This window comes from Palaemon carinicauda, chromosome 41, assembly GCF_036898095.1.
Source record: "Palaemon carinicauda isolate YSFRI2023 chromosome 41, ASM3689809v2, whole genome shotgun sequence".
NCBI lineage: Eukaryota > Metazoa > Arthropoda > Malacostraca > Decapoda > Palaemonidae > Palaemon > Palaemon carinicauda.
Window position 1 is genome coordinate 12,773,846 of NC_090765.1, and position 17,500 is coordinate 12,791,345.

Sequence of the window (17,500 nt, forward strand, 5' to 3'; positions counted from 1 at the left end):
AGTTTTTAAGCGACATAACAAGTCTTAAATAGTCGTGACCTTGATTACCGCTTAACCTCATCAGAGAAATTAGTCACCATATTCTTAACGTTTCTTGGTCTCATGAGTCATACAGGGTTATAAAATCTCTCTCTCTCCCTCTCTCTCTCTCCTCTCTCTCTCTCTCTCTCTCTCTCTCTCTCTCTCTCTCTCTCTGGAATCAAAACGCGAATATCCGTTTTACACAAACAACGTAAAACGATAAAGTTCCATGTCACTCCCTGTCAATCTCCATGCCAAGAGAACCGTTCATTATGCATCAATTCAATGTGGAAAATTTGTATGGTCTCTCTCTCTCTCTCTCTCCTCTCTCTCTCTCTCTCTCTCTCCTCTCTATATTGTACAAATATATAGATATGACACGTCGAAAGCATGCACGGGATAGCAGTTTTCCTAGAAATCCTTGCAGATGCAAAGGGCAAAAATCGATAGAGGTGACTGAAAGGATTTTTGTTTGTTTTTTGTAATTTTTCAAATATGCGCAGACAAAAGGCATAATTCACTCGCACATCTACGTTTGTGACATTGCATCGATATTAATGTTACAGATGTTAATTTATTCAAATATTTTACTCTTGGGGTCATTTTTATATTCTTATTTAGCGTCCAAAATAAAACCCCAGTCCATCGCAATCTTCAGGCTAACTTATTATGCATAGAATCACACCCAAATAAAGAGTTGAGTTGTAACCATTTCAGAGGCATAGCCTGTAGTTGACGAAGAACCAAGATGTACACAATTCTTTTGACGATGTTATTACGAGGATCGTCCGAGCATGTGTATGTTTTTATTTTTTTCTCCTCGAATGGCACATCCTCCCTTTCTGAATATAGTTGATCGTAAAAAAAGGATAAAAAATAATTTTTTGGTAAGATGCCAAAAACCTGACATTTAATAGAGTACCTAAACATTTTTTGAGAAAGACTCGATTTTTGTGGTAAAGAAACCGTCCTAGCTAAGAAGATAGCACTACTTGGTTGCGATGCTCTTGGGATTTAAGACCAAGGCATAGTAAATATTTCACTTATATTATTGTTGTTGCTTTGGTTATTGTTGAGTCAAGATAACCCTTTCAATTGCTGTCGATAAAATATAAATATTTTCTTATGGGTTAGAATTATAGCCAACCCAAAGGGAAGTATGGTAAAAATAATTACAAAATAACTAATAAATAAAGAAAATACATTACCACTATGCAAATAGCCATCAGACATGTATCCTTGAATAAAAGCAGTATTATATCATCCTTAAAGTTGCATGATTCATACCACTGTCAAGAAAAGTGCCCTAAAGTACACCCAACTATTTAATGAAACGGAAGAATTTCTATCACTGGGGACAATACTGCCTTATTCACTGACTCTTGAAGTTAAATAGATTAAATGTGTATGGGTGACGTTCTCTATGAAAATCAAATCTTCTAGAGGTGATCAAGGCATCATTGTTGCATATAAAATTTATTGTTTTTTGTACAAATAGGAAGCTACTTCTTTTATATATATATGAGAACATATTTACAGCAAAAGTAAAAATTAAATACGAAGCAGAGTCAATTACCACTTTCTCCATATTTCTATGTAAAGGAAAGCCTACAAAACATACCACGTAATCTGGTTGCAATAGATACAAATTTCTATGTCCTTTGGGTAGAATAAATCTTGGATTAAAATAAAAATAGCCTAATGTATTGCCTGATATTCAAGTTGATTAAATAGAACGTTGCTAACGAAAAGCGATACGAGGCATCTGACTAGATTAACTAATGTATAGAGCTGTGGTTTGGTTGGGATTTGGCTCTCATATCTCACTGGTCACATTACTTAACTGGTCTATCTGAAAGGTAATGGTCTTTTGAAGTGTAGATTGGGGGAAACCGAAGATAATTAATTTGTTAGGCTGTACTACAAGTCACCCTTTGAGAGAGAGAGAGAGAGAGAGAGAGAGAGAGAGAGAGAGAGAGAGAGAGAGAGAGAGAGAGAGAGAGAGAGAGAGAGAACTGGTTTATACATTTATGAGGAAGTGATAATTTGATTAGGTCGAAATAATTGACAGAACACAGAAGTAAAAGACACATTAGTATTTGGTTATATTTGAGGAAGGGTTGCAGTTAGAGTAATACTTTTATGTATGTTCTAGTTAAGTACCATGATACATACATACATACACACACACACACACACACATATATATATATATATATATATATATATATATATATATATATATATATATATATATATATATATATATATATATACATACATGTATATGCCACAAATATACCGCTCACTGATTAGTTTTGTGTTACTTGGAAGTATTGTTATATTGAGAGAGGTCTTCAACCCTACTCATATAAACATATAATTACATAGATATCTATACTTGTTTTACATATCAGTGCACATAGGCCTTTTATAAAAAGATATCATTAAGTAGCAGCAAAGCATATACGTATATTTTTCTACAATAATTGTACTTCCATGTGAATGGTAGCTTAGTTCTGAAAGATTAATTTCACATAGATAGTTATCTGAGGTACTTAACCTCGTGCCACTCCAATCAGTTCTACATTAAGTAATTAATTTCCTTTTAATTAAAGTTTTGTATATACCTGCTATTCGAAATGACCCCCACTTGACACTTGACTAATGGGGTAAGAACTCCAGAGACATATACACCTGAATATACGAGTATAACTCCAGGTAGTTTGTTTGGTTGTAGAGTATTGTTCTGCAAATATCTTTATGTATGTTCATACTCTCACTCTACCACATAAAGTGTAAAAAGATCTCAATAAATCAATCCTCTGAAGGAGTAACACAAAACTAGTCAGGACTTAATATTATATCTTCTAATTCATTTCCCTGTGGTTCTTTTGCATCTGAGCAACACGTTTCCCAGTGAGTTTTACGTGTATATATATATATATATATATATATATATATATATATATATATATATATATATATATATATATATATATATATATATATATATATATATATATATATACATACACACCTATCACCGGTAAGCCTTTTCTATAAGTGAGTTTTGACTTGCAAAAAGTTAGTAAAAAGAAAGTTTGCGAAACTGTTTGATACTGATCCCTCAAAGTTTAAACAGTTTACACCATAACCTCTTAACGTGTAAAACTCAATTATGTGTGTACTTACAGGAACTTATTTCTCTTACGGCAGGAAACTGGAAAATGTATCAACTTGCGAAAGGTTGGACCATCTTCAGTACACTGTATGAGGACAATTATAATAACTTTTTGTGTTCACCAAATCTCTGCATACTTTTATAAGCATTTGATATATAATTCGCAAGCATTATTTGTACTTAAAAAGGTTATATGAGTATTACAAAAATTGTGCTCTTGCGCCATGGAATTAACTTTCTTTCAACAGCACTTAGTTTTGCAGTAATTTCAATTTCTACGTTTTTACGTGCGCGCGTATTCAGACTAAATAATGTTTAGACTTTTAAGTTTAACGTCAAACTTTAATTTGATAACTCTTAATCACTCGTATGATTGCATGTATGTAGAAGTGTGTTTTAAAGAGCTTGAAACTCCATAATGCCTTCAGTAACCAATGCTACACTATGCAATTTCATGTATCAGTGTTGCATTTGAACGGGAAAAAGAGGTCATACGTTCAAATACCAATATTCTATACCAGGTTTGCAAATTCAGTTTTGAGTAAATGTAATTTCAGCTTAAAAAAAAGAGTTACGCCATGTATCATTTATATTAAAAAAAAAAATAAAAAAATAAAAACTGTGTCAACTTTTACTCTTCCATTCGTGTTCGCCATAAATATTGGGTCATTTGGTTGTTTGTGATTCGGATGTCAGCTATTGAATCAACAAAATCATTGATGAAAAAAAAATTAGTTTGGGTGACACTTATTAAATTCTGTGACAACACTGACGTAAATGTGCTTTCGTTTCTTTGTTTGTTTTCATGACAAACGTCCTTTTTCAACAACGAATCATGTTGAAACTGATGACCTAATAGCCGTGGGAATTTTCAGACACTTTTCGTTTCGAAATCAATTATTTTTATCTTATTTTTTAACACTTCACTGTTAAATGGTATATAATTCAGTGTAAAGTTCTTATTTAGACATTATGCAACTCCCTGATGATAGCTTTAAGTTTTCCTCTTTTATTTAACTGCGAAAGAAGTAATAGAAGTCCTTAGATGTACGACCAATGAGAAAGGAAGTGGAAGAAACGATCGGAAATGAAGAGTAACCAATCAGTCTGCATTGCCACAGATCATGTGTCATTCGGCACCTGGTGAGAACCATCACTGAATCGAGGAGCAAGGACCAAACAAATAAGTCAATGTGGCCAGATGTCACGCATCTGCGTCACGCACGTACATACACACACACACATGCCATGACCTACCTGCGGAGAGGGTCAATCTGGCCCTGGAGACAACCCTACGGCGGCGGCGGACTGACTCCGCCTCGGCATTGCCGGTGCCGCCCGTGGCACTACCCTCGCTGTCGTCGTCCCGGGTGGCACGCGAACCCTCAGTAGTGCCTCCACCACCAGTACCTCCTCCGCCTCCGCCGCCGCCGCTGCCTCCTCCACCGTTACTGCTGCCACATTCTTCCATTTTCAAGAGAAGTTGAAGACCTCCCGAACGATAATAATCACTTCAAACTCGAAGATACTTTTAAAAATTTTCTTTTATTTATGGTGATCTTGACTCGGATGGTTTCTTTAATCTTAAAAGGCCTTACTTAACACGAGGGAATAGGACCATGTGGTCCTCAAGTAACGCTCAAACTAAACTAAGGTACAGCATTTAAATTTTATTAGGGTTGACTTATCTTTCTTTTCAAAAGTGATCTTTGTAGAAGGATTTTTCCAACGTAACTGATAATACTACCCAAGATTTTTTCCTAATTAATCTAATTCACATCAATACGGCGCACTTGTTTTATTTTCAGACTTCTGCCAGTTTCAAAGACAAATAGTATCCATCCTTCATATTTTCACAAATTTTGTTGAAAAATATTTGCATTTAAGCTAATATTTCTGTTTCAATCAATACTTATCATGTTTAGGTCATAATTTTCTTTGTAGTCCCACTTCGTATCACACAGCTCGTTTTTTGTTGGCGATTATGAAGCTGCTTAAGGCCTTTTTTGTGTAGCTGTACAACTTTGAGAAGCAACAAGAAATGGCTTTCTCTTATCACAATAACTTATTATGTATTCGTTGGAGCGATTATAACTAGAGGATAAATAATGAGGTTTCCTTTTACTCTGAGGGTGGGGGGGGGGGGAACTTGGGTTATTTATTATTTTGCTTCTACTTTATCACAGAGAGATTATGCTATTTTAATATCTTCTTATGTTTATTCACTCTCCGTACTCTTCACGTGTACACCACTTTGGTATTCGTTATATAACCATTTCCTTTGGTAAACGAGAGAGGGAAATCCGCAACCCCTTAGACGCTGAGCATCAACACCAATCCAGCCTCTAGAAGTTTCTCATTCATTACAAGAGCATCATCACCAACTTGTCTCTTCGAATCACTTATAACACCTGTTATAATATCTCTTCACTTAAGTGTCTATGATCGTCACTGACACCTTTAAAGAATGAGGAGTGTGTCACTTGATCCCCTACTTGTCAGTTGTTTCCAATGGCTATTTCATCCCGTATCCTTCACGTCTTGCACCTCTGCGAGGGGAAGGATGTCGTGTCTGTCAAACTAAATAGTTTCCCCTCACTTGTCGAGAGAAAGCCCTCTCACTTTAATGGACATTGTAGACAGGTTCTCGCACTTTTTCTCAGACTGCAGACAGCATTCCATCAGGTCATTGTGTCTTCTTCCAGTCAGATTGGAGTATTTATTTACATTTTGCAGTTGTGTATCATTGACTCGTTTTCTCGTATCTTTTATCCTCTTCTCGAACTTCTGTCACTACACAGTCCTCTCCCGAGACGAACATTTTTGAGTGAGGACGACGCCCCCCCTTGTCCCAGAGCCTGGAAAGTTGTATGAATTTGGGAGGGCCGGATGAATTAACTCTCGCACTAGGGTCCTTTTTCAGAGCTTTCCATCACTTGGCATCGCGTGGAAAAGAACGTAAGTGGAAAGGGATTGGGATGAGCTTCACACTGGTCCAATCCTTTGGAATGTTTTTCGGCTTCCGTCACGTCCGTCCTAAGGGATAAGAGAGACAGGAAAAGATGGGGAAATTGGCCGTGGAAAACCTCTAGTCGGAAGAAGCCCTCTGAAGAACGAAGCACGCTTCCCCTCCACCTCACACGCTACAACTGCTGAAAACAACTTGAGTTATGCATGCGCGCGCAGTGGATGGGGGAGACCGGGAGGAAAGGAAGATGGGGGAAACTGAGAGCGCACAGAGTAGAAGGAGGGGGGTGTTGAGGAAGGGGCTGGAGAAGGGAGGTTCCAGCAGCCTCCCCCTCTGATCGATAACATGCTAGTCGTCGTAGTGGAAGCCGCAGGAGGGTCCCGTCCCTTGCAGGGGCGGTAACAGACGGGGTGTTGCGATTGGGGGTTGGTCATTTGTATAGGGAATGTGTGTTACTTGTACTCTCTTTCTCTCTCTCCTCCTTTGTACGTGGGAAAAAAGAGAGAGGACATTCGTAGATAAGGTAGGGTGGGGGCAGAGAGCAGTTAACCCTTAGGATGCCACCGAGACTCTTGTTTCAGACTTATAGGAAATAAAGATAGTTGCTCTTATCATTCACTTCTGTCAAAATAGAATTCAACTCGTATATGATCATTAATCAGCATAAGTAAAAGTGTGCCTCTAAATAAGGCTGACTTCCATGTAGTATCTTTTAACCCTATAATACTATTTTACGGAAAAGAATATACAAGTTGGTTTTGTAGAGACATGGGGGCGTGGCAGGTTTAGTAAATATCTCTTACAAACTAATTTATGATGTAGCTGTTATTTCTAGGATTAATATCCAGTTTGAAGGAATTATGATTCTCTCTCTCTCTCTCTCTCTCTCTCTCTCTCTCTCTCTCTCTCTCTCTCTCTCTCTCTCTCGCAAGACGGTTGCAAAGAGATAGTTCGCTTTTCATCCTAATTGAATAGATTCAAATAACGGTGAATATTTGCCGGTGTTTGTAAATTTCCTTCGTCCAACGGCCTCTCAAGTGCCTTGAACTAAATAAGAGCAGCTGGGGATGCTGGTAGGATCTGTAAGACAGGCATTAAAGGCAGGATTCTCTCTCTCTCTCTCTCTCTCTCTCTCTCTCTCTCTCTCTCTCTCTCTCTCTCTCTCTCTCTCTCTCTCTCATGGTGGGTAAAATCCTAGTGATAAACAGTGAAAAGTCCGGTCATTTTCTTCTCTCAGGAAAAGTCGAATCCTAATCTAATTATGACATCAAATAACTAGCAATCAATCATTTAATAGTCTAACAGCATAAACTCACTCTCTCTCTCTCTCTCTCTCTCTCTCTCTCTCTCTCTCTCTCTCTCTCTCTCTCTCTCTCTCTCCTTGTTAAGTTACCAAACAAGTGTAGAGGGAAACATATCTCTCTTCTCTTTATCCTTCAGATATTTCAGATATCAGTGGAGAGAGAAAACTCACTTCTCTTTTTCTCATTCTCTAGCGTAAATACGTGACCGCTAACATGCTTGCACGCCAATGTTCTGTCGCGCACATGCACATGCTGTTCTTTTGAATGCGTGCTTCCGGTCTTTCGGCGCTGCAAGACGGTCAGAAATTAGTCAGAGAACAGATGGTGCATGATTCCTTTAGTGCTTGCCTGAAGGATTTTACTTGTATTCCAGAGAGAGATCAAATAGTACTAAATGATTCCAACATAGGAGAAAGTGCAATGATAGGTTTCAGCTGTCACTCTTATTCGAGAGAGAGAGAGAGAGAGAGAGAGAGAGAGAGAGAGAGAGAGAGAGAGAGAGAGAGAGAGAGAGAGAGAGAGAGGAGCGGGGGGGCGGACTTCCTTTTGTCCTCAATGCATGAATGACAGGTCTTGCCCGCTTTTGGTTGGAAGTGGAGCAAGACGAAGAGCTGCATAACCTGCCCGTGGCTTTTTTTCTCAGGAGATTTTACCACAAACATATCCATTGGTAATACGTGTGATGGGTCTCGTCTTCATTTGAAAGATGAAGACTATTGGAAAAGGAAGAAAAGGAGCCATTCCCTGAAGAGTGTCTTTGACGGATTCTGCTTGCAGTGGGGATGAAAAGAAGCCTTTATTCACGATTTTCGCGGGACATTAGAGTGCATTTCTATTTTTCAATTATCTAGAAACATTATATGCTTAGAGGCTAATTTGAAAATGTAGGTAATAATTGCGTGGGGAAAATTGTCAATTTTAAAGCCTAGAGGTTATTTCCAACATTTTCTTATTGAATAGAGTGATAGAAGAATCATTTTTTTTATTAGAGAAGACATTGTTATCTCATTCAACACAAGATATTCGAAATTATAATGGTGAATCGCGGTCTTAACCCACACACTCATCTGCGTACATCGAAAATTAATTAAACTAATACAGATATAACAACGAATTATATTCTTTAAATAAATATACAAACAAATTCAGCAGTCCATTACCATTGTCTTATGTCGGTTAGCCTATCGTACTCTGAATGAATAAAGAATGTGAGTGGACTATTGAGATTGACCTTACTATGAGGGTTATATCATCTACACTACTATGTAATCAGAAGTTTATTTCATTCCCTACCATGTCTCGGTAAAGGAACATTCGCCCCCCTCATTTAGCTGGAATAATTTCCAAATAGATATTTACAAATTTTTATGGTTTTGCAAAATTCTACGCGCGTTCTTTAAAAATTCTTCTGAATTTTAAAGTGATTAACGTATTAGAAGTTCCTTTATAACAGCACTACGTCAGTCGTCTTGCTGTTTTAAATTATCTTTGAATATATTCACAGAGATTAAATTTTGTTTTGTTGCTTTGCAACATTGATGTCACAGTTCTAAAACTTAACTAAAAAAGATTTTAACACTGACCTAAATTTGATTAAGCCCTTTGGTGGAGATACATGGGCTTTATCATAATTTCTCCAAACTCTCTTTAAAGAGTGTTAGCCTTTGAGACGCTTAAAATGTTCATACCTTATCAAACTCAGGTGGTAATAGTCTTTCCTATTTACTTCTATAGGGACTATATATATATATATATATATATATATATATATATATATATATATATATATATATATATATATATATATATATATATATATATATATATTTATATATATAAATATATATATATATATATATATATATATATATATATATATATGTGTGTATATATATATATATATATATATATATATATATATATATATATATATATATATATATATATATATAATGACTCTGTTTAAGATACGGATTCTTTATCATTCATGGTAGTGAAACTGTAATTGTTTGGGAGAACCCTTCAAACGGTGATATGAAGAATTGACAGTTAGCTTGTCATAGAAACAGTAAACAAAAATCATAGCCACTTATTATTCCAATTTGAAAGTCATTTACGAGTGTGTACTCCCTTTGATTTGATAATTCAGCAAAGATTTCTCTGTGATTACTTCGAGGTCATTTCACACATTTCATATCATGCTTATACTAATTCTAACTTGAAAAACATGACCGTTTGCACAAATAGCAGTGCAGTACCTAAGTTAATAATCTAGTAATATAACTATTTGAAATAGAATTTATTTTGTTCCTCAAACTACATGAGACGTTATGTTGGGTAAAGGTACCCTGACACTTGCACGAATTTGTGGCACGCAGTGTCACGACTCGAATCGTGAACTGGCGTGAACTCGTCGTGAACTGGAGTGAACTCGCTGTGAACCTGTCGTGACATCGTGGCATGTCGTGACGAGAATTTTGAAATATTCAAAATTTTGGTCACGATAAAATTTCGTGAACGCGGCGTGAACTATGCGCGAACTGTTCGTGAACTCGTTGGGACGATGCGGGAAGTGCGCAAACAATGCTAAAACTATGCATGAACTCGTCGTGAACTCGTCATGCCAGTTCGTGTCAATGTGGACAGGTGAGCTGTGATTCTGAGGTAATTTTTTTTTTTTTTTTTTTCTATTTTCCAGTTCATGCCACAAAATGTCACGACTTGCCACGACAAATTCGTGGCAAAAAGTCGTGCAAGTGTCAGCCTGGCATTAGTTATAGAGAAAGTACTTATAACTAATAAATCTGCCAAATCCTTTCGATGTACTATATTTACTATGCCTCTCTAACATTATTAACGAATACCTATAGCTCTCTGATTCTAATCAGTCCTGTTACTGTATCCAGATTATTGCTGCTTAATCACTTCCTAAAGTATGAAATAGGACCATCTACTTTCTCCGAAGACTGTGATACGCCAGAAGATTTATATATCACGATGGCAAACTTTACATCAACACAAAAGCGAAAACTACGTATGACGCGGATTTTGAGAATGACTGGAAAGTTCCAAGCGAGAAAATTGATGGTTAGTTGGCTACCAAGTTTGAGAATGGTGCTCTTGACCACCTATGCCTGCACAACATTGACCACTATAATCAATTGTTTTTAGTGAGGCAGATTTGCACCGACTCGCAGGGTTGCCCTTTTAGCTCGAAAAAGTTTCCTGATCTCTGATTGGTTAGAATTATCTTGTTCAACCAATCAGCGATCAGGAAACTTTTCCGAGCTAAAAGGGCACCCCTGCGAGTCGGTGCAAATCTGCCTCTCTAAAATTAATTAACTATAATTACAACTTTAGTAACTTTATGTGTTAATGATATAAATTGTAAATATTTATGCCTTTCCAGCTGAATAAATTTGTATGTAATAAGAATCTGCTGAAAAGTACAAGTCTTAAGTTTCCCACTTAGGTCTTTGCAGTTGCCCGTGCAAAGCCTGGGTGAACTAAGGGAGACTAACATTATTAAGACACTGCATTGCCACATTTGCATGCCATCAAAGGATGAATTTGAGATTAAAATTCCATTATGAAAAGGTCCTTGGAACGTGCTTCGTGTTAATATAATTATGTTTGTTGATTAGATTTATTATCATCATCATCATTTCCTACGCCTATGGACGTAAAGTTCCTCGGTTAGATTTCGCTAGTCGTCTCTATCTTGAGCTTTTAAATTAATATATACTTCTTCTGTCATCCTCTCTTACTGTACGTTTCACAGTCCTCAGCCATGTAAGCCTGGGCCTTCAAAATCTTCTAGTGCCTTGAGGAGCCCATTGAAAAGTTTAGTAAACTAGTTTATCTTGGAAAGTAAGAAGAGGACGCCCAAACTTTCTCCATCTACCCCTCATCATGATCTCATCCACATATGGCACTCGAGTAATCTCTTATAGTTTCATTTCTAATCCTGTCCTGCCATTTAACTCCCAATATTTATCGGAGGGCTTTTTTCTCAAATCTACAAAATCTCTTGGATATTGTTTCATTGTCATACCACAACTCATGCCCTTGTAGTAACACCGATCTCTGTAAACTGATATATAGTCTGATTTTTTTATATCTAATTCCGAGAGATTTGATTTCCAAATTCTACTTAACCTAGCCATTCTGATTTGCTTGTTTGCGGTATATCTTAGCAATACATGTTTACCAACGGTTATATAACCGGATGAGCAACCTGGTGGAGTAACGAGAACTAAGGGTGCGAATACCCCCTAAATCTCGATGAAGTCACTGGCTGCAGGGTGGCGGATTGAGTTTAATGCTATAGACAACATGTCTTTTCGACTGCTACTCCTGATGCCTATCGGATGATCTTAGTGGATTAGATTTAAGTCAAAAGTTATCATTGTCATATAGAAATTGTTTGGTGTTCATCTAAAAAGCTGGAAAAGGCTATAACTTCTTTAATGTGGCAATTTGATTAATTTCAAGGCAAAAAATTTTTAATCTATACGAAACTGATGGTATCAACAGCTAAAAATGGCCGCCATGCTGGAATCTCACTGTGTAGCTCCGTCGGGGAGATGGGGTTGAGGTCAGTGATAGGCATTATTAATAGACCTTGATTAAAAGGGTCTTAGCAGCTTCTGCCCTTACCTGTTCACACTTTTTCCCTCTATCCCCATTTCTTGCTTACATTTTTCTGTCTGATATCTGTAACTTGTACTTTATAGTAAGACTTCTTGGTTATTTCCCTTTTGCACTTAAATGCTGACTGGCCTCCCCCTGCCCCTGTGCTGGGTTTTGCAGCTTAAATTTCATAAATTAATCCCTTTGTAAGAAATCTTATGCTTAACATTTTATTCTAAGCTTTTACAACAATTTTCCCGTTTGTATTACTACCCAAACGATTAATTCAGTTATCTTCTTCACTAAGGAGTCTCTCTCTCTCTCTCTCTCTCTCTCTCTCTCTCTCTCTCTCTCTCTCTCTCTCTCTCTCTCTCTCTCTCTCTCTCTCTCCTATTATTGGATAAGCATGAAGTAATGCTAAAACCTTCCCTCATGTTTGAGGATTACAGGAGATTAAAATCAATAATCAATTATGGAAGTGTGGTCTCCCACCTTTTTAAAGTGAAATATTCTGGAGAGAGAGAGAGAGTGAGAGAGAGAGAGAGAGAGAGAGAGAGAGAGAGAGAGAGAGAGAGAGAGAGAGAGAGAGAGAGAGAGAGAGAGTTAGGAAATGACCTTTGATAATGTTGCATTAACACGTGTTAATAGTATGATAATGTCGGGATTTGGGTGGTTATAGAGCTCCAATAACACCTCTAATAACATTAATCCTAATGTTAATGATTAATATTATAACTGTTATTATTGATTTTATTGTTGTTAAAACAGGTAACGATAAACTTTGAATCGAGTTACGAATAAATATTGATAACTCCAGGAAATATACACTTAATTACCACCTGCTTAAAATACAGGTCTACTTACGACTATAGAATATATTTTATATTCTCTTTACCAAATTTGCTTTAATAAAATTTTTGTTTGTTTTATTTTAAAATATTATTTGTTCGTAGTTTGCATTTACGTCTGATAATTATTTTAGTCTAATGTGCCACTTAGTAATTTTTTTCCCCTTTTTCTTTATAGGTCTTTTTAAATGCACTAATCTGGCATTTTTCCTTCTTAAGTACACTTTCACAGCCTCTTTTTTTTCATTTTTCCATATGTAATCTTCATATATCTCATTACTCTTCTGCTATAATTCCACGGCCATTTAATCTTTTTCTTATGGACTTACGGCCCAATCCTGCCTGGACTTTCCACCTCATCACTATCGCCACAAAAATGCACCAGAATATCGAATACTGATAGAAGGCAAAAATGAATGTGTAGTGATCCTATTTCAGGATACAAAGACCGACCGTAAAGTTCAGAACTGTCAATAAGAAGAGCACCTTATTTAGCGTTATTGGCAACCTGGTGGTGATTAACAACCCGTTCTCCGGAGGGAGATTTCCATGGTGTTTGGGGCCAGTCGCTCAGCCTCTTACAGAATACCTGTTGAACACCTGAGTCTCCTTCCTTTGTTGTTTTTCTCACGTGCAAGTTGCGGGTTAAACCCATATGCTGATCACCTCCGGTAGGATAGGATTGCAATGCACGTGTATCTTATACACGCTAATACACTGGAATGCTCTCTCTCTCTCTCTCTCCTCTCTCTCTCTCTCCTCTCTCTCTCTCTCTCTCTCTCTCTCTCTCTCTCTCTCTCTCTTGATAATTTAAAAGCCTGTTTAAGCTTGCCATTACATATTTGAAATTGTTATGGTTTTATGCACCATTTGTATATGAGCTTGTTATCTCATTGAATAAAATCGGTTATGTTCCACTGGTCTTTCCGTTAAGACCCTCACAAGTCTGCCACATCTAGTTACGCCAGAGTGACCTTATCCCCACTGCCGTTCCGCTCACCACTGTGCCTTCCCCTTTGACGTTACTGCCCACCGACCCTAGCACGTCTACCCATGCAGCTTCAAGGAAATTGCAGCCCTTCTTCAGTAGGGAACCATTTGTCTGGTTTCAGCACACTGAAGTTCAGTTATGCATTAAGGGCAGGACTCGCTCAAGCAGCAAAGCAGACTTCCTCCAAGCAGCAATCCCCGTGGGCACTTTCCCAGAAATCTCACATTGGCTGTGCGACCAAGGGGAAGCCCCAATAGTGCATGACGCCCTCAAAACATACCTCCTGAATCAGTACTCACCATTGCCAGCCGCCTGTATAGCCAAGCTTTTCAAGGTTTCTCAACATCCGTTGGGGGACCAAAGGTTGCGCTTCGCCCTCAAGGACAGCCACTTCAACACCTACGAACCCTCAATCAATACCTACATTCCTGATGAAAAGGACAACCATTCAACACCGACTGCAGTTGACCTGAATGCGGTAAGAAACAGATGCCCACCCCGTGACATGCCGGAAGAACGACAAAGCCGCCTACCACCCACATATGTTGCCCATCACTCACACCCTAACTAACGACCTCTAGAGCCACTTACTAATGCCAATCAGCCGTATTTATGCTTCTACCACTCTAGATTCGCAGCTGCTGCCAATAAATGTGTGGACAGTTGTCAGTTGCCAAAAAACTTGTGAGTAGGCAATCGGTTGTGGCGGTGGCCTCCCCCTGTCACTAATCTTTTATATTTACATGATGCAGGTACTGATGTGTGGCTTTTAGTAGACATGGGGCTTGCCATTCCTTTCTACCAATGTCACTCTCCAGGCCACATCATAGTCATTCAAAGCCTGCTGACATCTGTCTGGTAGCTGTCAATGGATCTGCGATCCCTACCCACGGGTAAAAGAAACTCACACGATCGTTTGGGAGCGCCAAATACCATTGAAAGTTCCTTGTTGTTGACGTTACATTGTAAATAATCGGTATGGATTTCCTTGCCCATTTCCACCTCCTGGTTGATGTGACACATCGACGTTTAGTCAACACAGACTTATACTCTGACACCTCTTCACCCTGCTCTCTCCAACCTCGCACTCCTTATCAGCACAACCACAGATGTCTATGCCTACCACCTCATGTTGTACCCATATGTCTTCTGACCAGAACTTCACCCAACGCCACGGTTGATGCCAAGCACAGTATTTAGCTCCATATCAAGATGACCGGGTCCCCTGGTGTTTACCAGATTTAGGCATCTGGCCCCGGACAGTTTGGAAGGTTTTAAATAAATGTTTGCTGAAATGGAAGAAATAGGTTTTTGACAAAAGCCCTCAAGCCCATGCTCGTCACCCCTTCACATCGCCCTGAAGAAGGATGGGTCCCAGTGCCTTAGTATGGATTACAGGCATCTGAACATGCAGACAGAACTGCATCAGAACTCCAACCTTAACATCACCAACGTTACTTCCTATTTGCACAAAGCGAAGGTGTTCATTCTCGTCCTCTTGAAGGGGTATTATCAGGAGCCCATGAACCCAGAAGACATCCCCAAAACCGCCATCACCTCCCCTTTCGGCACATACACATTCAGTTACTTCTGTTTTGGCCTTCATAATGCTGGGGCCTCTTTTTAATGCCTGATAGATGGCATTTTAGGGGACCTCCCCTTCTGCGTATGTTACTTGGACGACGTTCTTTTGTTCTCTTCCTCCAAAGAGGAACACCTCCTTTACCTCGTATCGTTTTTGACTGTCTACAGCAGAGCGGCCGTGTAGTCCAGTACAGCAAGTGTACCTTTGGTGGCAGCAAAATATCATTCCTAGTACACCGCATCACTCCTGAAGGCATTCACCCCTCCCTGAGAAGGTATCAGCCGGTCAGAACTTCTCCACGCCCTCGACCGTCAAAGTACTGCAAGAATTCTTGGGCAGGATAAGCTATTATCACCGATTCTTGCCAGCCAATACCGCCACTCTAGCCCCCCTCTACTCCTCCCTCAAGGGCAAGCCAAAAGATCTGAAATAGGGTCCCCTTCAGGAAGTGGCCATCTTCAATGCAAAGAAGGCCCAATCAACTGCTGCTCTCACTTTTCCCATGCCACATAACCCTTTTCCTCTCACCACTGATGCCATTGACGTCAATATTTGTGCAGTACTCGAGCAGTTTGTCAACTTCTCATGTTCCATTGGCCTTCTTCAGTCGAAAACTGTCCAAGGGAGAATCCGGCTACTCTACCTTAACCGCAAGTTGCTGGCAGTGCATTTGGCTCTCTGTCACTCTCGCCACTTCTTGGAGGGTATACCCTTTGTCATTCGCACAGACCACATGCCCCTGGTTCACACCTCCACTCGTCAGCCTGACTTCTGGTCCGCCTGTCAATGCCGACATCTATCCACCCTGGCTGAATACAGATGCACCCTTTACCACGCTCTGGGAAAATGAATCCCATTGTAGATACCCTGTTAAGAAATACATTTGCCACCATTCACTTTGGGTTGGATTACAACTCCTTGGCAGAACCTCAACAAAAAGATCCAGAATACCTAGCTTGCAGGACATCCTGCAAATCTCTCCATTGAGATGACGTCGCCCTCGATGATTCCAACATCACCCTCCTCTATGAGCTCTTTAGTGATAAGCTACGACTGGGGATACTTGTCCTCATGCGCCGACAGGTGTTTGATTTAATCCATAATCTCTCATATCCCTCACACCGATCTACTGCACAGCTACTGAAGACGAAGTTCATTTGGTACAGCATTACTAAGGATGCTAAGCATTGGGTCCATGCCTGTACTTCATGCCTAACTTCAAAAGTATATCGACACACGGATTCAGTAGCGGGCACCTTTCCTCAATATCAGGGTAATTTTCTCCACATTAACATCGACGTATTAGGCCCCCTACTCATATCATAAGGACACCGTTATCTGTTTTCCATCATTGATCACTTCACTCGTTGACCTGAAGCCATCCCCATGCAAACTGCAGCATCTGCTTCATGTACACCCAGCCTTACTCTCAGGGTGGATAGTGAGGTTTGATATCCCTGAGCATATTACTCCTGACAGGAGTACCCCTTTCACCTCTCAATTGTGGACATTGTTAGCGAATCTCCTAGACATCACCCTATATCACAAAGCTGCCTACAACCCTGCAGCCAATGAAATAGTTGAACGCTTTTATGGTACCCTCAAAGCAACTTTGGTGTCCTGGTGCAATGAATTCAACTGGTTTATTCAGCTTCCATGGATCCTACTTTCATTAAGGACCACTTCCAAGGACACCCTGATAATTTTCTGATTAAATTAAGGGTTGTGGTAGCCAATAGAAAACGTCCCTTCCTGGCGATTTGTTGGACTGAGGTTAGAGACCCGCTCAAACTTGATAGTATCTTGTGGTGAATGCAACCTTACCATCCTTGCGAGCTAAGAATTGGGATGTTTGGGGGAAGATTATAGGCCTACCCGCTGAGTCAGCAGTCACAGCCTGGTCCTCCTTGGTCCTAGCTTGGGTGGAGATGTGGCTTGGGCGCTGATCGTATATATGGCCAGTTTGT

At 39.2% G+C, this 17,500-nt stretch overlaps 3 protein-coding genes across 4 annotated transcripts in view; 2 read left to right on the forward strand and 1 right to left on the reverse strand.

Moving 5' to 3' along the window:
- The window catches only part of LOC137632195 (anoctamin-10-like), a 401,601-nt gene extending 395,260 nt beyond the window's left edge, over positions 1 to 6,341 (reverse strand). The window contains 1 exon segment of the mRNA XM_068364080.1: positions 4,463 to 6,341. Coding sequence (XP_068220181.1) covers positions 4,463 to 4,676 — 214 coding nt within the window. The 5' untranslated portion in view covers positions 4,677 to 6,341.
- The window catches only part of Ppox (protoporphyrinogen oxidase), a 948,609-nt gene that overhangs the window by 738,355 nt on the left and 192,754 nt on the right, over positions 1 to 17,500 (forward strand). The gene's annotated exons all lie outside the window — the stretch shown is intronic.
- LOC137632349 (uncharacterized) lies at positions 15,617 to 16,383 on the forward strand. Its single transcript, XM_068364285.1, has 2 exons — positions 15,617 to 15,817; positions 15,979 to 16,383. The coding sequence occupies exons 1-2, from the start codon at positions 15,617 to 15,619 to the stop codon at positions 16,381 to 16,383; spliced, it is 606 nt and encodes a 201-aa protein (XP_068220386.1).

Bases quoted from the DNA above. Each gene is read 5' to 3' on its own strand.
- LOC137632349 (XM_068364285.1), top strand. From the start codon at position 15,617: ATGTTACTTGGACGACGTTCTTTTGTTCTCTTCCTCCAAAGAGGAACA. The intron at 15,818-15,978 runs GTCAGAACTTCT...GGTCCCCTTCAG, and splicing joins CCCTGAGAAGGTATCAGCCG to GAAGTGGCCATCTTCAATGC.